The following is a 21,765-nucleotide window of genomic DNA, read 5'->3' as shown; positions in this document are numbered from 1 at the left end:
GAACATGAGCCAGCAGTGTGCCCAGGTGGCCAAGAAGGCCAACAGCATCCTGGCCTGTATCAGGAACAGTGTGGTGAGTAGAGCCCGAGAGGTGATCGTCCCCCTGTACTCAGCACTGGTGAGGCCCCACCTTGAGTACTGTGTCCAGTTTTGGGCCCCCTACCACAAGAGGGACATTGAGGTGCTGGAGCGGGTCCAGAGAAGGGCAACGAAGCTGGTGAGGGGTCTGGAGCACAAGTCTTACGAGGAGAGGCTGAGGGAGCTGGGGTTGTTCAGTCTGGGGAAGAGGAGACTGAGGGGAGACCTTATCGCTCTGTACAAGTACCTGAAAGGAGGGTGTAGAGAGACGGGGGTCGGTCTCTTCTTCCAAGTTACAGATGATAGGACAAGGGGTAATGGCTTCAAGTTGCGCCAGGGGAGGTTCAGGTTGGATATTAGGAAACATTTCTTTACTGAAAGGGTTATCCAGCATTGGAATGGGCTGCCCAGGGAGGTGGTGGAGTCACCATCCCTGGAGGTATTTAAGAAACGTGTAGACATGGTTCTTCAGGGCATGCTCTAGTGCCCAAGATTACTGGTTTGTGGTGGGGTGTTGTGTGGGTGGGTGATGGTTTTTTGGTTTGGTCTCCTCACCCCCAAGAAAAACTGCAACTCTACAAACATGAGGGTGCCTGCCATTAGTTTCTCTCCCCGGACTCATCGCTCACCCGTCCCTTTGAGCTCCCCTTCTAACCTCCATGTAGCCCCTCCCAGCACCAGACAGACAGGGCACGAAAACCCCTATAGCACCTATGTGCATTGCTCCTGCTCTGCCAATACACACAGACACACGCCTCTTGGGATGTCAACTGGATGCTTTAAACAAGCACCAACCACTAAAATTAGTGTGGCAATGGGAATTTGGTTCTTCCTCACGTTAAGTAACTCTGAGAGCATTGCTGCCTATCAGACACTTAATATTCTAAGCAAGAACATCTCCTCTGTTAAAAACAAGACAATGTAGTAGGACACAGAATTGCATGTTCAAATATTTATCTTCTAATATGACTCCACCGTGGAGGTAATATGCTGCTCATTAAAAAAAAGAGATAGACTGGGAATAAATAATCTAAAACTAATATTTGTATTTATGTATGTGAATATATCCTCACACAAAACTCCACACACCTGGAGATGTGAACCATATGATGCAACTGCTGACTCATTTTACATATTAACCTACAACATACCTTGGTCGTTTACCTAATCCTTTGCAAATCTAATATCTGCTAGAACCTCTACAACATACCTTGGTCGTTTACCTAATCCCTTGCCAATCTAATATCTCCTAGAACCTTTACTAAATTCCTAAAAATCTTTGCTGCTTTACTGATGATTTAAAATACATCAGTAAAACCAGACAGAAAGAAAACCTTGATCCTGATGCCTTCATGATGTAGAGTTTGATTCAAATAGCTATAAGTGAGCGTGGAACTTAACTTCTAGATGAACTGAAGTCTTTATGAAATCCATCCTACCTGTATGCAAAACAATAACAAAAATAAAATCCAACTGGTGGTGTTCACATAAAGGATCCTGATCAGTTCAATGAATTTTGTACCTGGGTGAGATGAATCATATTCAGCGCTCTGAAGGTTTCATACAGCTCTCTTCCCTTGCATTCTTTTCCATTTTTTTTAAACTAAAAGTATTATTAATAGAGAAGGATTTACAGTTTGCAGGAAGTTAAAATCTTCTTGCTGGTTTGCTGTTCTTAAGATCAGATCCATAGAAAGGAGCTGATATGAAAAAGAAGGGAAAAACAAGGAGCATCTCTATGTCACATACGCTGTGTAAAGGGGAAATTCCAGAGCAGGAATTTGTTTTTTGAAGTTCAGTACAAGGAACAAGCTACTTCAGTTTGTTATTGTTTTGCTTGATGCTGTCTAAATCAGTATCTACAGAAAAAATACAGTATCAGATGCTCCTTTAGAGGAAGATGATACAAGTTCCAAAACAATTTATCAATCAGGATTTGGGGCCTAATATTTCTGAAACAAAACTGGATAACAACATACTGTATTCTTAAAATTTGATAAATATGAGCTGCTAAGAGGCGATAGTCTCTCAGAAGAAATGTGTTTACAACCATGTGTTTTTTCAGCCTTGGCATCCTGCCACTAGATTTGTTTGTGACTTGGAGAACAAACAAAGAAAAAATAACCAAGGTTTTGAAACAAAGAAGAATAAGTACCAGTGAGTAGTGAACACCATTGCTTGCTCAACTACCACCTAAGCTAAAAGTATCTTTTAAGTCTCTGGACATAATATATTTGGATCACAGTGACAGCTAACAATTACACATCTAAGAGAAGGCAAAATCATGAATGCATCCGCTCCTGCAAAGCAGTGAGGCATGTGCTTCACTGCCACCAACAGCGGATTAAACTGCTCCTGCCTTCCCCTAGATCAGGACGTTACACTTTATAAGATGTCAGAAGTACTGTCTCCTACCTGGCCTTGAGATGTGACTTTCAGTTTAAAGTTCTTGTCCAGGTCAAGAAGATCAATGCACTCTGCCCAAACCTATCCTTGACACAGACCACTATAAGCACTTGGAATGGGCTTCTGAACACAAGCAGAGCACAGTCCAAAGCTGGATCAAATCTCTGGGGCCTGTTACTTACTGGAAAAAAAATCTCCCCTTAGCAAGAAGTCATGCTTTTCATATATCAAGTACATATAGGTTTTTGCACTAGCAAAAAACCAAACCAACTCTCTGTAAATATCCGTGATTGGAAGCAGTATTCCCCTTCAGTCCAGAACAACGCACATCGTGGGAGGGATAAGGGACACCACAAAGATGAGAGATGCTACTTCTGAATAGTCTATTTGATACCGCACGTCCACGCACCAGAAACATGCATCAGTAACATGCTGATGGCCTAAGGCACTAAGAGGTATGGCTAACAACACCTAGCCAGTGCAAACCACAGCATCACATGCCTTGTGGTATCTCTTCGCTTAATTATTCCACCTTGAAGCCTAGGAGGGGGAAAAGTGAAACTGCGTTGCCTTCTTTCTCTGTAGGTTTTATTTCTTTGGGTTGTAAAATGTCAGTGTATGAGTATAATGAGAAATTACCACACTTTAAGGGTCTGGCCACATTTAGTGTTTAGTCTCGCATATCTGAAAGCTCTGATGCCCCTGCTGCTGCAATTCCTGGCTCGGAGGATTCACAGCAATAGCAGAGCTTGAATCATAGAATCATAGAATCATTGAGGTTGGAAGAGACCCTTGGGATCATCGAGTCCAACCATCTCCCCTACTCTACAAAGTCCTCCCCTACACCATGTCCCTCAGCACCGCATCTAAACGGCCCTTAAACACAGCCAGGGATGGTGACTCCACCCCCTCCCTGGGCAGCCTGTTCCAATGCCCGACCACTCTTTTGGTGAAAAATTCTTTCCTAATGTTCAATCTAACCCTCCCCTGTTGGAGCTTGAAGCCGTTCCCTCTCGTTCTGTCACTAATTACCTGTGAGAAGAGACCAGCACCAACCTCTCTACAGTGTCCTTTCACGTAGTTGTAGAGGGTGATGAGGTCTCCCCTCAGCCTCCTCTTCCTCATACTAAACAGCCCCAACTCCCTCAGCCGCTCCTCATACGATTTGTTTTCCAGCCCCCTCACCAGCTTCGTTGCCCTCCTCTGCACTCGCTCCAGCACCTCCAGATCTCTCTTGGATTGAGGTGCCCAAAACTGGACACAACACTCGAGGTGTGGCCTCACCAGTGCCGAGGACAGGGGCACAATCACCTCCCTACTTCTGCTGCTCACACTATTTTTGATACAAGCCAGGATGCCATTGGCTTTCTTGCCCCCCTGGGCACACGGCCGGCTCATATTCAGCCATTTGTCAATTAGCACCCCCAGGTCTCTTTCCTCCAGGCTACTGCAATGAATCAGTGCAGGCTTCAGCTCTGCAACAGACCACCACCTTCACGTAAACCATCACACAGATGCAGGGGTTTGTCCCAGCAGTGTTTGAACTTTTGGCCACACTTCATCTCTTAACTGTCACAACAAAGCCACAAGAGAGGCTTCCTGACCATACCAGATGTACGTGCTGGTCATAGCAACCAGGCTGGCACCGCTAGAGGTAACCCAACATTCTTCCTGCACCTCCAGCCCTCACCAGACTGTGGCTGTTTTCCCAAGGGGAGTTTTTAAAGCAGGATACTGCAAAATGTCCTTTACTAGCTGAAATGTTCAAGTGTTTTTTTTAAAAAAAATTCAATATAAATAGCATTGAGCTTAAACGTTCTCCTGTAGAATTTCTAACCCCCATTACCTTACAGCCACACTGAGCTTAGTGAGGAGAATGACCCATTGGCAACAGAGGAAAAACAGGCTAGTGCATAGGTGTTTCCATAAAGGAGCACAAGTAAAACAGACAGCAGAATGGTGAAAAATTAAATTTCATTCTTCAGAACACTGGCAGTGCCACTAATCCAAAATGTGAGTAGTAACACCAATAAAGGGATTTTAGATCCTGTTCTTCCTCCTATTTAAAATAAGTATTGTTTTAAGGTTTAATACATTCAGCAAGTCCCACACATTCAGAATTATTCTCTGTTTTCCCGTTTTATCGTTACCTACATATGCTTTTTATCTGAACGCTGCCTAATTCACAGATGCAAATAAATAAAATCATCTTGAAAAGATGAGGCTATGAAATAGAATGCAGTTTAAATTGAGAATGGCTTTGATCAAAGAGCTGCAACGCTGGGACAGTGGCTCCCAGCAACATCTCCTGGCTTCTAAGACACATTGAGACCATTCTTCCCAGCAGAAAAAGATCTGCAGCTCCCACTGGTTTCAGCTTGACTGTTGGATCAATACATTCATGAACCTGGACTGTCGCTCTTGACAGACTCTTGCTTGACTGTTGGATCAATACATTCATGAACTTGGACTGTAGCTCTTGACAGACTCATTGGAGTTTTGTCAACGGCTCCACGTGGAAAGAGTTAGGTCTTCTGGCACAAAATGACCAAGAGCCAATAGTGGCCATATCAGGGACTACATCTTAAAGGAATAAAATACATTTATATTTACACCAAAGCTGTACTATTTTTTCACGTGTATATTTGGTGCTGTTGCTCAAAACAAAGAGGAGAAGATAGCTTACATTTCATATATCTAAAGTGGATGCAGAAAAATTAACACTGCAAAACAAAAGGCTACAAAGCTACTTCTACAATTTTAAATCATGAAGCTAGTGCAAATGTATAAAAGGAAGATAACGCTTTTCATGAGTTTTTCCAAAAAAGGCAAAAGGCACAACTACTTATTTCTGACAATTAAGCAGCTTAAACAGTCTTTGTTTTCCTGAGACTTAAAAATGCAGTTTTCAATTATTTATACTGTAGTTCAACACCTAAAGCAGGAAGGAAGTATAAAGTCTGTGTTCTGAAGCACAAGTACCCCACACTGAAGGGTCCATAATAGTGTTTCCCTTAGGAACTGCCAGTTGCCAGGGTCTACAGGGTTATCAGGCATTGGAATGGGCTGCCCAGGGAGGTGGTTGAGGCACCATCCCTGGAGGTGTTCAAAAGACAGGTTGATGTGGTGCTGGGAGGTATGGTTTAGTGATGGTGATGCTCCTTGTTTGTTGTGTGGGTGTCTATTTTTGTCAGTTAGGTTGATGGTTGGACAAGATGATCTTGAAGGTCCCTTCCAACCTAGAAGATTCTGTGATTCTGTTTTTACAGGCTTGGATTCTGTAATGCACCATCAGCCATTAACACTCTGATCAGCCAATAATGTTGCACTAAACTCGTCATATACACACATTATCAGAGATAGTATCCCACCCCCGATGCTGACCTCATTTAAGAACAGTTGGGAAATCAGAAGGTTGTCCATGCCCAAGGCACTAACAGGCCAGCAGCTGGAGCAGGTGAAGAAGTTGCCTTATGAGCGCCCATCAGTCATAGTCCAATAACTTCATCCAATTCACTGAGGGCAGGTTTAATTTAAGCTTCTGAACCCTCTTTGAAGCAGCTGGGAGGACTCACCCCTCCTGTCCCACAGCTCCATTGTAGGGGCAGTGGCTTTCAGCAGGGCAGCAAGATAAGGCTAGGATTTTAAACTGCTCCAGTCATTTGCAAAGTGAACATGCATGAAGGGTCTGTGTGTCTCAAGCGCTTTTCGAAACGTTACCCAGATCCAGACTGAGATATGGATGTGGGACTAGAGGCATCATTCACACCGAAATTAAACTGAAATCAAGCATTATAGTGAAGGACAAAAAAAAAAGATCTGCATAAAAAATTTAAAAATTCTAGACCAAGATCCTTCTGGGTTTAAAAATGGCCAGCAACAAAAAAACATAAATGGGGCAGATCTCGTCCAAACACAGTCCTTTCTGTGTCTCCTGTTTCTCTTCTTAAACAGTCAGTCTAAAGCAGGCTTTTATCTATACCACAGTAACTGTCTGAACAGAGGCAACATTCCTCCACGTGCTGCTTTACCCAAATATTTTAACACTGTTCTGGAAGAGATTTCTGTAAGAGAGGGATCAAGTTGTCGATCAAGTTTCATTCCAGTTAGTTACCCAATCAATACAAACAGGAGTAGGACTTAATGTAGACCTCCTGGGAGATCATAATAATCACCCACAATTACTTACGAAAGCCAGTCAATGAGCAAGAGGTTTTATGTCATTTATCAAATCAAACTTCTGAAATTAAACTTTGATTCCTAACCTGATTAGATGTTACAGCACTAAGCAAAACAATGCACAAAGCAAGCACTGCCCCAAAGGCTGACTGCAAGGGCAACCGAGGATGGAGGCAGGAGAGCACAAGCAGCCCTGAAACACACCAGCAATGGAGTTGAGACAGTGGAACAGGAACAGGCATAAAAACAGAATCACAGAATCACAGAATCACAGAATTGTAGTGGTTGGAAGGGACCTCAGAGATCATCGAGTCCAACCACAAAAAAACAAACAAACAAACAAACAAAAAAAAAAAACCAAACAAACAACACCAGCTCCCACCACCTAAACACACAACAACCTCCAACCAAAAAACCATCACCCACCCACACAGCACCCCACCACAAACCAGTAATCTTGGGCACTAGAGCATGCCCTGAAGAACCATGTCTACACGTTTCTTAAATACCTCCAGGGATGGTGACTCCACCACCTCCCTGGGCAGCCCATTCCAATGCTGGATAACCCTTTCAGTAAAGAAATGTTTCCTAATATCCAACCTGAACTTCCCCTGGCACAACTTGAAGCCATTACCCCTTGTCCTGACATCTGTAACTTGGGAGAAGAGACCGACCCCCGTCTCTCTACACCCTCCTTTCAGGTACTTGTACAGAGCGATAAGGTCTCCCCTCAGTCTCCTCTTCCCCAGACTGAACACCCCCAGTTCAGTGAAATAACAGTGAATAACAGTGAAATAAGCACCTACAGCAATCTTTTCCTCCTGTTCCTTCAGTCAAACAGGTTACCTTCCAGTGGTAAAATGAAAGAGAGAGTAGAAGGCAGGGTTCCCAGACCCAGATCTCAACAGCGGGAGGTCAAAGGAAGAGAAAGAGAGAGGACGAAAGTTTATTTCATTATTTTTTTCCTTGTTTCTCACTGTGGGAAAGTCTGCAGAAACTGAAGGTTTACCATTTCTGTCAAATTTATGACACGAAATACATTATGATGGGTGATTAACAAACTCAAGCTTTCTGTCAAAGTGTCACGTGTTCCTCTCTGTTCTGGTACTACCATTGCGTATTTACTACTATCATTTTCTTTAGTATCTGCATAACAGAGTTGAGTAACTTTGCAGGCAGTGAGATCACAGTTCAAAAAAAAGCTGGAAACATGCCCAAGAGGCTATTGTGCTATTTTTACTATTCTGAAGTCCATACCATGAACAATGACTCATAAGAGAGCTGGAGGAGCGCTTGCAAACCTTCCAAACTTGTTCACTCATTTTATTTGTTTGCCCTGATTCGTTTGTGTTCCTCGGTGTAAAATCTATGGGACTCGAGAGAAAAGAAAGCCCTAAGGAGAAATTCTGGTTCCCAAAGAGCTCTTTTACCCACCGTGCAGTGCCGAGATGGTGGAGGTCATGCATGAGGTCTGAGCATCCACCTCCTGTGTCCATTCCTGAGAGCTAGAGGCTGTCCTGGCTGGGGGAAGAGCCCCTAAATACCAATGGAGCACACTCCCTCTGGTGGCTTCACTCAGTCTCACTTTATCAGGGTACAAAAAAGCAATGAAACGGGCAAACTTTTCATTAAACTTGTTTTAAGTCATACATTAGAGTGTTGATTTTTTTTGGCCTGGTAGTCCTGAGGTGCCGTTGAGTTTTGGTGGCTCTATGCAATTATTTTGGAGAGGTTTGGCAAAGTTCATCGTAGCATGCAGTTTCCAAAGCAACTTAGTTTTTCCATGTGATGCAGTGGCATTATGGACGCAGAAAGCTATTAGAATATGTATGACTAATGATTAAGAAAAAATAAATACCTGCTTCACCTGTGAAACTCTTGTTATAACATTAAAAAAAAAAAAGTGTCTGCCCAGGCCCGGACACATTTTATTTCGAATGGAGAGGTTTGGCAAAGTTCATCGTAGCATGCAGTTTCCAAAGCAACTTAGTTTTTCCATGTGATGCAGTGGCATTATGGACGCAGAAAGCTATTAGAATATCTATGAATAATGATTAATTAAAAATAAATACCTGCTTCACCTCTGAAACTCTTGTTATAACATTTAAACACATTTTATTTTGAGCAGGAGGTGAAGAGGAGGTTGGTTTTCCCTGCATGCACTGGTTGTTTCAGCATAGAGCAAGGCTGATGTTTTGCTATTGCTGCCTTTTTCTTCATTTTCCTCATTTCACTGGTTTGTTTATGACACGAAATACATTATGATGGGTGATTAACAAACTCAAGCTTTCTGTCAAAGTGTCACGTGTTCCTCTCTGTTCTGGTACTACCATTGCGTATTTACTACTATCATTTTCTTTAGTATCTGCATAACAGAGTTGAGTAACTTTGCAGGCAGTGAGATCACAGTTCAAAAAAAAGCTGGAAACATGCCCAAGAGGCTATTGTGCTATTTTTACTATTCTGAAGTCCATACCATGAACAATGACTCATAAGCGAGCCGGAGGAGCGCTTGCAAACCTTACAAACTTGTTCACTCATTTTATTTGTTTGCCCTGATTCATTTGTGTTCCTCGGTGTAAAATCTATGGGACTCGAGAGAAAAGAAAGCCCTAAGGAGAAATTCTGGTTCCCAAAGAGCTCTTTTACCCACCGTGCAGTGCCGAGATGGTGGAGGTCATGCATGAGGTCTGAGCATCCACCTCCTGTGTCCATTCCTGAGAGCTAGAGGCTGTCCTGGCTGGGGGAAGAGCCCCTAAATACCAATGGAGCACACTCCCTCTGGTGGCTTCACTCAGTCTCACTTTATCAGGGTACAAAAAAGCAATGAAACGGGCAAACTTTTCATTAAACTTGTTTTAAGTCATACATTAGAGTGTTGATTTTTTTTGGCCTGGTAGTCCTGAGGTGCCGTTGAGTTTTGGTGGCTCTATGCAATTATTTTGGAGAGGGTTGGCAAAGTTCATCGTAGCATGCAGTTTCAAAAGCAACTTAGTTTTTCCATGTGATGCAGTGGCATTATGGACGCAGAAAGCTATTAGAATATGTATGACTAATGATTAAGAAAAAATAAATACCTGCTTCACCTGTGAAACTCTTGTTATAACATTAAAAAAAAAAAAGTGTCTGCCCAGGCCCGGACACATTTTATTTCGAACAGGAGGTGAAGAGGAGGTTGGTTTTCCCTGCATGTGCTGGTTGTTTCAGCATAGAGCAAGGCTGATGTTTTGCTATTGCTGCCTTTTTCTTCATTTTCCTCATTTCACTGGTTTGCCCTGAAATACCCTTTTTTTTTTTTTTTTTCCTGTCTAGCAGGTTGCATAGAAGCTTTGCAATATGTTCCCATGTCTATAAGTTGAAATCAAAACAAATAGTATACAGTCAAAACAAAGACACTCTGAATATTTCCCGTATACAATATATGGCTCATCTACCATAAAAAAAGAGTGTGTTGGTACTTTAGCACTTTTTAACTTTAAAAGTAAAATCTCAAACCTGCAGAAATAGGCATGGGCATCTTAACCACCATAGACTTTACTTTCCTTAAGGTTAGATTGGGGTTAAGACTGACTCTCATAGCTAGTATATCTGAATGGGGGATAATTCTGCCAGGTACAACAACATGAATGAGCTGTTACTTAGACACCTGAAAATATTTGTGTGTAAAAGCCTAAGAGAGTGAAACAGTGCAACACTGGGTTGTAATCAATATCTTTTTCAAGGTGAAATCCATGCACATACTTGACTAAACATGTCAGCTGTGAACAAATGAAAATGACGGCACTGAAAGATTAGATAATAGCTCTATGATTCATATTTAAGAGTGAATAATACTGAAAGAATTCGAGGAATACTCAGAAATATGGGTAAGAAACCACACAAAAGGCACAGAGATCAGGCTCAAAAAGAAGGGACAGCTGACATGTAAATCTGAATCTAGCTACTGATACCCACAGGCACAGGTAAGATGACAGAGGTATTTGAAAAACTTCGTTTTGCAAGAGAAAATTGGGCAATAAGGGGAAAGAGAAACGTGCAAGAAATAATTAGACACTTGCAGAGTACAGACTATGTCACTTCTGCCCAAAACTGGCAGCTCTGCTCAAACATTACATATTCCTGTCACACATGTACAAGCATTAAGAAGTGTATGGAGTACAAAAGTCTGGCGCCACAGGTAGCAAGGAAAAACCATACACTCACAACTAAAAATCCCTGTATTTCCAATTGATCTTATGATAGATAAAGTCAGATGTGACGTAAGAAGACTAACCTCCAGAAATTCAGGATATCCAACAGATAATAATCATATATAGTAATACTTGCTACTGCTAATTCATTTCATCTTCCTCGCCTTGACTCGTCAAGTCCCTGATACAAAACTATGTAAGGCAGACAGTTTCTTTGTTCCAGTCTTACTTTCTGCCTCACCTCATTGTTCCTAAGACACCAGGTTACCTTTAAAACATGTTCAAAATGGAAATCATGTCAGATTCTGTTACTGTCCTAGAACCAACACTTTAATACCATGCTATTAGTTCTATATTTAATACAGAAATAGTAGCAGTACCTCTTCCGCAAAGTTAGTTTTCTTGTCAAGCATTTCTCGTAATGTCTGAAGAATTTTAATGCAGAGCTTTTCTTCTTTCTCCATTAGCTTCTTTGTGTGATTAATCAACCTTAAAGTGAAATATTAAGCCTTAGAGAGCATTGCACATTGTTGTTAAACCATTATACAATTTCCTTATGCAAAAATTGCCTGTCACTATATTTTTCCTCAAGGAAAGGATATAAAAGTAGACAAGAGAAATCATAATTAAGAAGGAAATAGGACTTTCAAGGTGTTATGAGGTATTTGTGTCATCTTTGTATATATCTTAGTGCCCATACAGAAGGCAGAATTCTATATCCACTTTGTGCGAGTGCTTCCAGATTGAGATCCAAACTTGCTATTTCATCCTTTCTTTATTTAAAGTTAACCATGCATTTATTTTAACTTTTATTTCAAGGTAACCAATGGTCCCTATACTTCTTGCAAACTTGAAAAGCTACAGCCTTTACATCTTCCAACCTTGATGATGGTTATCTTTATTATATAATTAGCAAATGGCATCCAACCAAAAGGATCCCTGAAAGGTGGGGATCCTTACATGGAAGCACCAAGAAATGCAGATATTTGGATGAAATATAACCATTGTTTACATTCACACAACAACTTTACAAGACTCTTTCAAGTCAGAAAAGAAGGTACATTTTTGACTCCAACTAAGACTCTGATGGGAGTTTGGGTTTCAGTCAGTTTAAGCCAATACCAGAAGCAGCCTTTCTATCTCTGCCCAGAGCAAGTCCTTGCACTGTTTTGTCTCATTGCTGGAAAAATGCTTGTGAAAACAGAAGGGAAGAGGAAATCTGAAGGCCTTAGACAGATGTGAGTCCAAAGCAGTGCAGCTCTCAGGCCTGCAGTACTAACAGTATTTTTGAAGAGTTACACCTTTATCTTGGGATTCCTGCATGGCTCTGCAAAGCATTCCTTTGCCATGGAAGTTAATTAAATAAAACAGAAAACTCTTTATCACGTTACATGGGCCGTTTCCAGCAGCCCTTGACTTGATTTGATGCTGACTTTGAACGGAGTTTGGACAGAGGGGCTGGGATGGGACAAGCTCAAAATTTAACTTAATTTTTCCAAACGTATATTGTTATAACACTACCTCTGCAGAATACGCAAAAAGCCAAGGAATCAGGAGAACTGCCAAATGCATTCATTTCCCCCAAGTTACCTCTGTTTAAATTATAGTTTCTCAAGGGCAGCGAGGGCATCTTACTTGAGGACTTAGAAAAAAATTGCAAGACTCTATTCCAATGCACAGGCTGCATCTAAAATATCTAATAATTCAAGACCAGGTAGGGGTGCCAGTGAAATATATATTTTTAAGAGAGCTGCTGGCAATTTAAAATAAAAATCAAAAGATTTATTTGCTTTTCCAAAAAAAAATAAAAATCTATCCCTGAGCGCCCCACCCCATCTCACTATGAATTCTTGGAAATTCCACCATGGAAAGTCTAAGTTTCTGCTGTAGATTTGGAGACACTTAATAGCAAAAGTAGCCCAATAAGAAAACAGAAGTAGGTTGAGCCCGTCAGTTTTAACAAGCTATTAACATTCAATTTCTAGGCAGACAAGGCAAGCAACCTCTCTCTCTACTCATCTGTGGACTCCTAAACTGCTGAAAAACATAAAGCATGCAGCAAAAGACCTCAGTTGAAGCTTTCAATATGACATGCTTAAGTCACTGTTGAAAATCAGACATAAATGGTGTTAAAAATGTTAACTCCCTGCCATCTTTTCCAAAGAAGCAAATGGGCCTCTCCTTACAACACTTACTTGGACATGAAAGCACCACATCTTATTCTGGCATCGCTCCCCTCAGGAAAAAGAAGTTCTGGACTGTGTAGCACATCAACCAGCACCGAGAATTCAGCTTGCATCATGGGAGTGAACTGCTGCTCCAAGGAGGACACTACATCCTATGGAAAAAGAAGAACGTCATTCCTAACTATGTCTGGCCAAGAAAACTAGAAGAACATTGCTGTGAAGTTGAACAATACTGTGCAACGGGTTATTTAACCCACAGCCAGCCACAAGAGTCTACATTAAACCAGGTGACAGTAAAGCAACCTCATGCCTTTCTTCATGCCACTCCTCAAGGAAGGGTAAGGTGCCCATTACTATTACTTTGCTGTTCTCTCTCAGATTTGTCCTCTGCAGTAATGCCACAAACCACTTGGCAGCAGTCAAGATGATGGTGTGATGGAAAAACACTGCTTATCATACATGGTGTTAGTGTATCACCTGAGATGTTGCTTCCTTGGTGTTTAGGGCTCCTTCATCTGTCTAGGTCCTGCTGTTTTAGACATGCAGTTTATGCATTGGTGAATCATAGAATGGTTTGGGTTGGAAGGGACCTTAAAGATCACCTAGTTCCAACCCCCCTGCCCTGGGCAGGGACACCTCCCACCAGACCAGGTTGCTCAAATAGCCATCCAGCCTGGCCTTGAACACCTCCAGGGATGGGGCATCCACGACCTCCCTGGGCAACCTGTTCCAGTGTCTCACCACCCTCACTGTAAAGAATTTCTCCCTAGTATCTAACCTAAATCTCCCCTCCACCAGCTTAAAACCATTGCCCCTTGTCCTGTTGCTTCTCTTCTTTGTAAAGAGTCCCTCTCCGGCTCTTCTGTAGGCTCCTTTCAGGTACTGAAAGGCCGTTATAAGGTCTCCCTGGAGCCTTCTCTTCTTAGTTCATAAACTCCTGATGTCATTTAACCACTACATGCACATACATCTATCTTTCCTCCTTGTAGGTATTCTCCAGTGAATCTGACAAGATGGCTCCTAAAACCCCCAGTCTGCAGTCAAAACAGGGTCAAGAACAGACACCAGAGAAGAGCTGAGCCCCTTGCTCCCCCCACCTGGAAGTGCAAAGGTTGCTGTGATCCAGCACTGAAAATGCCATCAATCTCTCTCTGGTGTCCACATCTGGCACACATTAGATAAATGTGCTACCACAACTACTGCCCGAGCCATTTGCTGGTTTTTGTACCTGTAGTTTTTCTATTATATTCCTGTAATCCCAGGCAGGCCCACCAAGAGCTTCTTTAAAACGAGGTCCGCTGCGGGCTGACATTCTCCACCCCATGGCTGCCCTCTGCACCATGTTAGAGTGACTCTTCATGAACAAGGTGTTGACTTGGCTGTCCAAATCCACTGGGATTGCAATCCCACGGTTCTTTGCTTTAACAGGAAGAAAAAAGAAGACATTTTCAGTGGTGAAACCATTAAAATCTTATCAAGAGCACGGTATGCAAAATGCTGATAATTCTTCAAGTTAAGCGGCAGGGGGATCTCACTTCAACAGGTTTTAAGTATAAGGATTAAAAACCTAAGCTGGTAGAAATCAGCCATTATCAGTTAAAAAAAGCAAGCTGTTCTGCTTTAAATGAGATGAGGATTATTTCCAGTATATATTTTCACAGGTAGAGACGCTTATTTTTTAACAATTTTTTTTATTAAGTTAAAAAAAAACAGATCCAGAGATATTAATAAGAGTAACAAAAAGAGCACGCATTATTATTTTAACAGCTAGTTTTACTTTGTTCGGAAGTAAATTCAAAAATTCTTTCTAGTGGACATATGCACATCTAGCCAATTTATCCCAAGTGCAATTTGTTGCTTTTCTGTGTATTTCTCTTGCAAAGACCTTGAGAAACCAAGTGCATACAAATTAAATTTGAAAAAGACTGTCTCCTTTTCTCTCTCCCTTTGGTTTCCTAAACAGCCAGGGTTGTTAAACCATGAGATTCTGGGATGCCACTGCAATATAACTCATAGTTTAACTGATAGTTAAACAAATTTAAACAATAGTTTAAAAGATGCAGGGCTTTTTTCTTTTTTTTTTTAGACTTAACAGGCAGGAAGTGACAAAATAGAGAATATCAGAGGAAAAAAAAAAACTGAGGAAAGACTTGCAGGAATTTTTACAGGGCATCCACCATTAAACTACTCTTGCATCCTCAACTGTCGCTTGAAAGACAGTGTTAGAAGGTAAATGCCCTCTCCACAAAAATCTTTTGTGCGAGCTGCATCTCTCCATCCCACTGGAGATCAGAGTGACATTCTCCTACGGCTCAGCATGAGTCGTCTGAAATAAACAGGGGATCGATGCAGCTCTGTCTCTGTCTGACAGATCAGGTCGTGACAGATCAGGTAACAATCACTAATTTTTCAGTTTTCCTTATTAAACAAGATGAATTGTTTTAATAGTGTTAGCCCATATTGCAGTCCTGCACGACGACGTTTCTTTGAGGCATCTCCCCACCGTTCTGCATCAACGTGCACACTCGCCGCAGTTGCAGAAGGCAGCAAAAATATTCCACCCTTTCCTCCCAGTTCTTAAAACATAGAATCATAGAATCATAGAATTGCCCAGGCCAGAAGGGACCTCCAAGGGTCATCTAGTCCAACCCCCCCGCAGTCAGCAGGGACACCCCCAACTAGACCAGGTTGCCCAGGGCCTCGTCGAGCCTCTCCTTGAATATCTCCAGGGATGGGGCCTCAACCACCTCCCTGGGCAACCTGTTCCAGTGCTCCACCACCCTCACAGTGAAGAACCCCCTCCTAATCTCCACATACACAGCTTTAAGTCCTGAACTTGTGAAGTCAACAGATTCCCTTCTTTGCTGAACAGCCTGTGCATCAAACCCCACAGGAGTACGTGCCAGCAGAAAGTCAAGCACACAGCTCTGGGAAGCGAAGGCTGCCAAGCACGGTGAGTCATGGAGCCCAGGCAGAGACTTTCCCTCCTTCCAGATACTATATTGTAATGGCAGCATTTATTAAAAACCTAAATTTGGCTGTAACACCTCAACCCCCAGTCTCGCAGACTCCGGCAAGAGCGCTCTGTCACATGAGTTCTCATCCTGCTCTCCTCCCATGGCAGGGGAGCATCCTCATGCACGACCAGGGCCTCCACATGTGGATTACGGTATTTAACTGGGATGGAAGAGAGAACTCTTACTCTATTTCTGGCAGGCACTTTCTTTTAAACAGTTAGAAAATAGGAAAAGTTTAAAAAATTCTTAGGTCAAGATGAGAAGACACATTTTCCTCAGCAGCAGATGTGCAAAAGCTTCCACACTGACAACTGACTGTTCCCTTCCACTCTCTATTTGTTTGGAAGGCAAGGTTCCTGATTATCATGAGGACAATATCACGTGTGGCTGGCCATTATTTCTAATGACTGTTTTTCCATATTACTTGTCTGGGTTATTTTTCAACACGCATTTGCCCTGTTGCTGCTTACTTTATTATCGAAGTCCATTAAAGTTCTGTCAGTGTGGGTAGGGTGCTGCAGTCTATTAATCCAATTTATTGTGTCCTCATGTCAATCACTGGAATGTTATCGGACAGTGCCCTCCTCTCAATTAAGTGCTATGTATGCAGAGTCCTGATATATCCAGGAATAAATGTAGCAACGGGGAGCACGCTGTTCAGAGGAAAAGCCAGAACTTCTGCAGTCCTATAGATGCCATTTGAAGTTAACAACTTCCATCAGTGTCTGAGGAGCAGTCAAGGACTATGATTGTTCAAAGAGTTGCAGCTAATTAAAACTATCACAAAGAAAACCAGAGAGAGGAAAAAAATACTCCTTTGTTTTGAACAGCTCTTATATGTATAATTCCATTTGTAATTAAGATTTGTATTGGTTGTCAAAGGGCACTGTTGAAGTCTAAGTTATAAACAAAGCCTTTGTCTTCTTATTTCTTTGCAGCTTGTAGAAAGTTTATCTTTCATTTGTTTCATATTTCATTATTTAAAACAACATGAAACATATTTTTACATTTTGGAAAGCTGATGAACAAATGTGAACATAAATATTTATTTTTAATTTAGGTGTCGTAGGCTGCTTTCCTCTTCAAAATGTGTCAATCTCCCTTAAAGTATGAACATAAAATATTTATAAGCATGTTTATTTTTGTTCGACTTTTAGAAATACTTTTGGACAGCACTCAAACTTGCAAAGTGGGGTTAGAGCTGGTAGACAAAGGAGCCAGGAGGGGGTGAAATTCTGTCTTCCATCTGACTAGTGAACTTGTGGGCAGAAAGCATGCTACGTGGCTGTATGTAAACTGGTACCACGGGTGTCTGGAAGGAAACTTTGCATGAGGGACTAGAACAAGGCTCCAGCTTAGGTAAACTCTGCCTTCCAGTGAAGAGCATAGTGCAGGCTTATAGACTGCCCAGCTCCTACCTGGGGCACCCTGCACAGGGTTAATTACACCATGAATACATTACACTGTTTGCCAATGTTAGAGGAGATGTGATTTGGTGGGAAATCCTTTGCACAACTAACTCTCAATCTGCTAATCACAATTATGCTCTCATCACTCGCCACAGTTGAGCCACGACAAGCAAGCAAATGGTACCCATCAAAATGATAACACAGTGCCACAAATTTAGCCAGGTCACAGAAGAAAGTTCTGCTCTGTGCTGGATGGTTTAGTGTGTAGGCAGTGCATCAGCAGCTTTCTTCTCCTTCACTGTTTAAGCTATGAAAAACTACTCTGAGATGGGGACTCAAAAGAAAAGGGCCACATTAACGTTGAGAATCAAGTAGCTAAAAATCAAACTGCTCTCTGCAAGTGAGCTGGACTCCAGCAAGGTCCCAAGAGCAAGTCCAGCTGCTAACAGAAGGGGTGAAATGGGCTGAGATGTATTTTGTGGAATTACCTGCATGCAGTTCTCTTCACAGAAACTGGGAGTAAAAGGACCTAATTTGGGGAACGCTTGCTTTAGCACTGCCCTTGCACTATAGTGCCTACCTCAGCCTTAGGATCAGTTTAGGACTAAGGATTTCCAGGAAGCAGCCTGTAATTTTCCTTTCAAGCCCATTCTTTGGAATAACCCATCTTGCCATAAGGAAGCTTGCCATTCTCCTTGATTTTCCCACCCGGTGCTCCCTCATTTTAAATTTCGCTCCATTAGCTTGTGTAGTATAGACAAGATACAACAGTATTTAGTGGCTCCACAGCTATCTGGGACATTTCACAGAATCACAGAATCCCAGAATCTTAGTGGTTGGAAGGGACCTCTGAGATCTGAGTCCAACCACAAAAAAAACAAAACAAAACAAATACAAAACACACCACACCAAACGCCCACCAAAAACACCACACCCACCAACTAAACCCCACACTCAACACCTCACCATAAACCAATAACCTTGGGCACTAGAGCATGCCCTGAAGAGCCATGTCTATACGTTTCTTAAATCCCTCCAGGGATGGTGACTCCACCACCTCCCTGGGCAGGCTGTTCCAGTGCCTGACCACCCTCTCAGTAAAGTAATTCTTTCTAATATCTAATCTAAATCTCCCCTGCCCCAACTTCAGACCATTTCCTCTGGTCTTGTTGTTCGTCCTTTGGGAGAAGAGGCCAACACCTGCTTCTCTACACCCTCCTTTCAGGGAATTGTAGAGGGCAAGGAGGTCTCCCCTCAGCCTCCTCTTCTCCAAACTAAGCATGCCCAGTTCCCTCAGCCTCTCCTCATAGGACTTGTTCTCCAGACCCCTCACCAGCTTGGTGGCTCTCCTCTGGACACGCTCCAGCACTTCAATGTCTTTCCTGTAATGAGGGGCCCAAAACTGAACACAGTACTCGAGGTGAGGCCTCACCAGTGCCAAGTACAGAGGCACGATGACTCCCCTACTCCTGCTGGCCACGCTATTCTTGATACGAGCCAGGATGCTGTTGGCCTTCTTGGCCACCTGGGCACACTGCTGGCTCATGTTAAGCCTGCTGTCTACCAACACCCCCAGGTCCTTTTCTTCCGGGCAGCCCCAGCCACTAAACATCATCAAACCCAAACGAGTACGACCCACAGCATGGAGTGGGTGTTAGGTAGGAAGGGTTGGTGCTGGGCAACTCTTCTGCCTGGTCAGTGGGGAATTGCTGGGAACTGGAATGGAGATGTGTGTCTTGAGCAGTAAAGTGTCTGTGCACATTGGGACCAAACCCTATGAGGAAGGTGTGGCTTCTTTTCTAAGATAAGAGCATGGAAAAACTGGTGTTTGACCTGCTTTTGTCTCTCGTCCACCTAGGCACCACATAAAGGCTTGTCTTCCTATCTACTGCAGGTTCCCACTCTGTGATGACAGTGCTAAGCTTCAGATTTTCAACTTTATTTTCAACTTTATCTCACGGATCGGGCTTTTGATAAAGCTCTTGCTGCGCTCTGATTCTTAGATGACCACCTTTGGTGTTAAATACGTCATCTTTGAACCCGGATTTCTCTGTGCAGAGTTATTTTTGCCAAAACGTGGCTCCCATTGCGACCTTCTAAGTGGTTGTGTCCTAACTGCTTGGACAGGGCCGCCAACCAGATCTAGCTCCATTGATCACAACTCGCTGGGCACGGCCATCCAGCCAGTTTTTTATCCAGCGGAGGGTACACTTGTCTATGCCATGATTCACTAGTTTCTCCAGGAGAATGCCATGGGGGACAGTGTCAAAGGCCTTACCAAAGTCCAGGTAGACAACATCCACAGCCTTCCCCTCATCGAGAAAGCGGGTCACATGGTCATAGAAAGAGATCAAGTTGGTTAGGCAGGACCTCCCTTTCATAAACCCATGCTGGCTGGCCCTGATCCCTTGGCTGCCCTGCACTTGCCTTAGGAGCTCACTCAAGATGATCCTCTCCATGATCTTTCCTGGTACCGAGGTCAGGCTGACAGGCCTGTAGTTCCCAGGATCCTCCCTCCGGCCCTTCTTGTAATTGGCCACCCGCCAGTCATCTGGCACCTCTCCTGTTGACCAGGATTGTTGATAGATAATGGAGAGAGGCTTGGTGAGCTCTCCTGCCAGCTCCCTGAGAACCTTTGGGTGAATTCCATCTGGCCCCATAGACTTATGCGTATCCAGGTGCATAAGCAAATCATTAACTACCTTCCTCCTGGATTACAGGGGAGTCGTTCGGTTTCGCGCGTTCGATTTGTGCTACCCCGAGCCACACCTCGTGTGGGTTTGCCGGGGAACACGCAGGCATTTCACCCCCTAAAGCCCCTCGGGGAGGAGCGTGACAGGCAATTTGGGTCACGAAGAAGCCACAGCCGTACCTGGCTGTGAAGCCATTGCTCTCCTTGCTGCTTGTGCCCCTCGGGTGGTTGCAGACAGCTGTATCATGTTCCCCCACACCTCCCAGTTGTCACTTAATGGAGCGATTGCATATTTAGTTCAATTAATTTTGCTCTATAAATCAAGTCCCTCCAGCTCCTTAATCATTTACTGACTGCTTAACAAATGCATTTGGTTGGAGAGACACTAATGCTAGCAACAGCAAGACTTCTTAAAGGAAATAAAAGCTTTGTGTAGACAAGACACAAGCCTGCCAATCTTGTACCCTTCACTTGGATGTGGTTTTTTTCCAACAGAAAATCTATGCTAAAATATTTATCAGTCTGTAAAAAGATCATCGTTGAATTTTTCTTGCAATTAGGGAAACACAAACAGTTAAAATAGAATAAAATATGTGCTTCATCTGAAATGTATTCTTCTTGCTGTCAAGAAAGTAACAACAGGATAATTATTTTATTTGAACTAAAAATTGAAAATGAAGGTCTAGCTTTTTAGAAAATGGGAAAAAAGATTTCAAAACTCAAATGGGAAGTGAAATAAAGTATTTTCAGGGCTGAAAAAATTCTTATAGGAAAGTTCATCTATATGGACATTAAAATATGTCCAATAATTCCAAATAAGCAATAAAATGTAGCCTAGATTTTAATATTTCCTGCTGGCAATTTTTCAGGGAAAAGGAAAGGGCTTTAGAGGACATAAAAGCATGGTCAAGGACCACCACAGGAGAGGTTTTTTGAGGCTGTAGAAGGGGTACTGGTGAGCTGAAATTGGACAATAAATACTCAACTGGAAAGGACTTCACCACTCCCTTTAGACCATCTGCTGTCTGTTATAGACAACCCATGTTCTTTAATATCTTTTGAAAAAAAAATAAATCTATCAAGCCCCATTTAAAAATGAAGCTAACTTTTCTGCCAGCCCTTCTCCCTCCATTTTCTCTTGGCCCATTCACCAAGGACATCCTTCCAAAGTTGGTTCCAAACCTCTGATTTACAGTCTAAATTTATTTAGGTTATTTACAACCTAGCGTAATTTATGTCCCCTTGTTTTCGGGTCAGCACTGTCCTTTAGCTTAAATGTCTCTTCTCCATGACTATTTGTCTTCCTAAATACTTTTAAAGAGCAGCAACAGAGGCCTTTGTTTTGCTAGGCAAAACACATGGGGCTCCTGTAGTCTCTTCTTGTAATACGGTTCTGCTTTCCACCCCACCATCACAGAAGTACTTTCTCTCTACCTGTTCCAGTTTTGAACTTATGAAATAGGAATCTTACAGGACTTCCCTCCAATTTTGTAGGATGGAAACAAGGATTCTCCTTTTGTGTCTCCTGCACAGCATCCCACAGTATAATCTGATAATCACTAATGTAATTTGGCTTGCTACCAAGTTTTTTTTTCAAAGGGTTTGCCA

The 21,765-nt window shown here is 42.6% G+C and overlaps 1 protein-coding gene across 1 annotated transcript in view; it reads right to left on the bottom strand.

Moving 5' to 3' along the window:
* Positions 1-21,765, bottom strand: part of ITPR2 (inositol 1,4,5-trisphosphate receptor, type 2) — a 254,914-nt gene that overhangs the window by 121,313 nt on the left and 111,836 nt on the right. The window contains exons 34-36 of the mRNA XM_014957035.1: positions 14,268-14,458; positions 13,049-13,191; positions 11,234-11,342 (exon numbers count right to left, since the gene is read on the bottom strand). Coding sequence (XP_014812521.1) covers positions 11,234-11,342; positions 13,049-13,191; positions 14,268-14,458 — 443 coding nt within the window. The remainder of the gene's footprint in view (positions 1-11,233; positions 11,343-13,048; positions 13,192-14,267; positions 14,459-21,765) is intronic.

This window comes from Calidris pugnax, unplaced genomic scaffold (assembly GCF_001431845.1).
Source record: "Calidris pugnax isolate Ruff unplaced genomic scaffold, ASM143184v1 scaffold189, whole genome shotgun sequence".
NCBI classification, from domain to species: domain Eukaryota; kingdom Metazoa; phylum Chordata; class Aves; order Charadriiformes; family Scolopacidae; genus Calidris; species Calidris pugnax.
The sequence above is the reverse complement of the archived record's forward strand: the minus strand, read 5'-3'. Positions and strand labels throughout refer to the sequence as shown.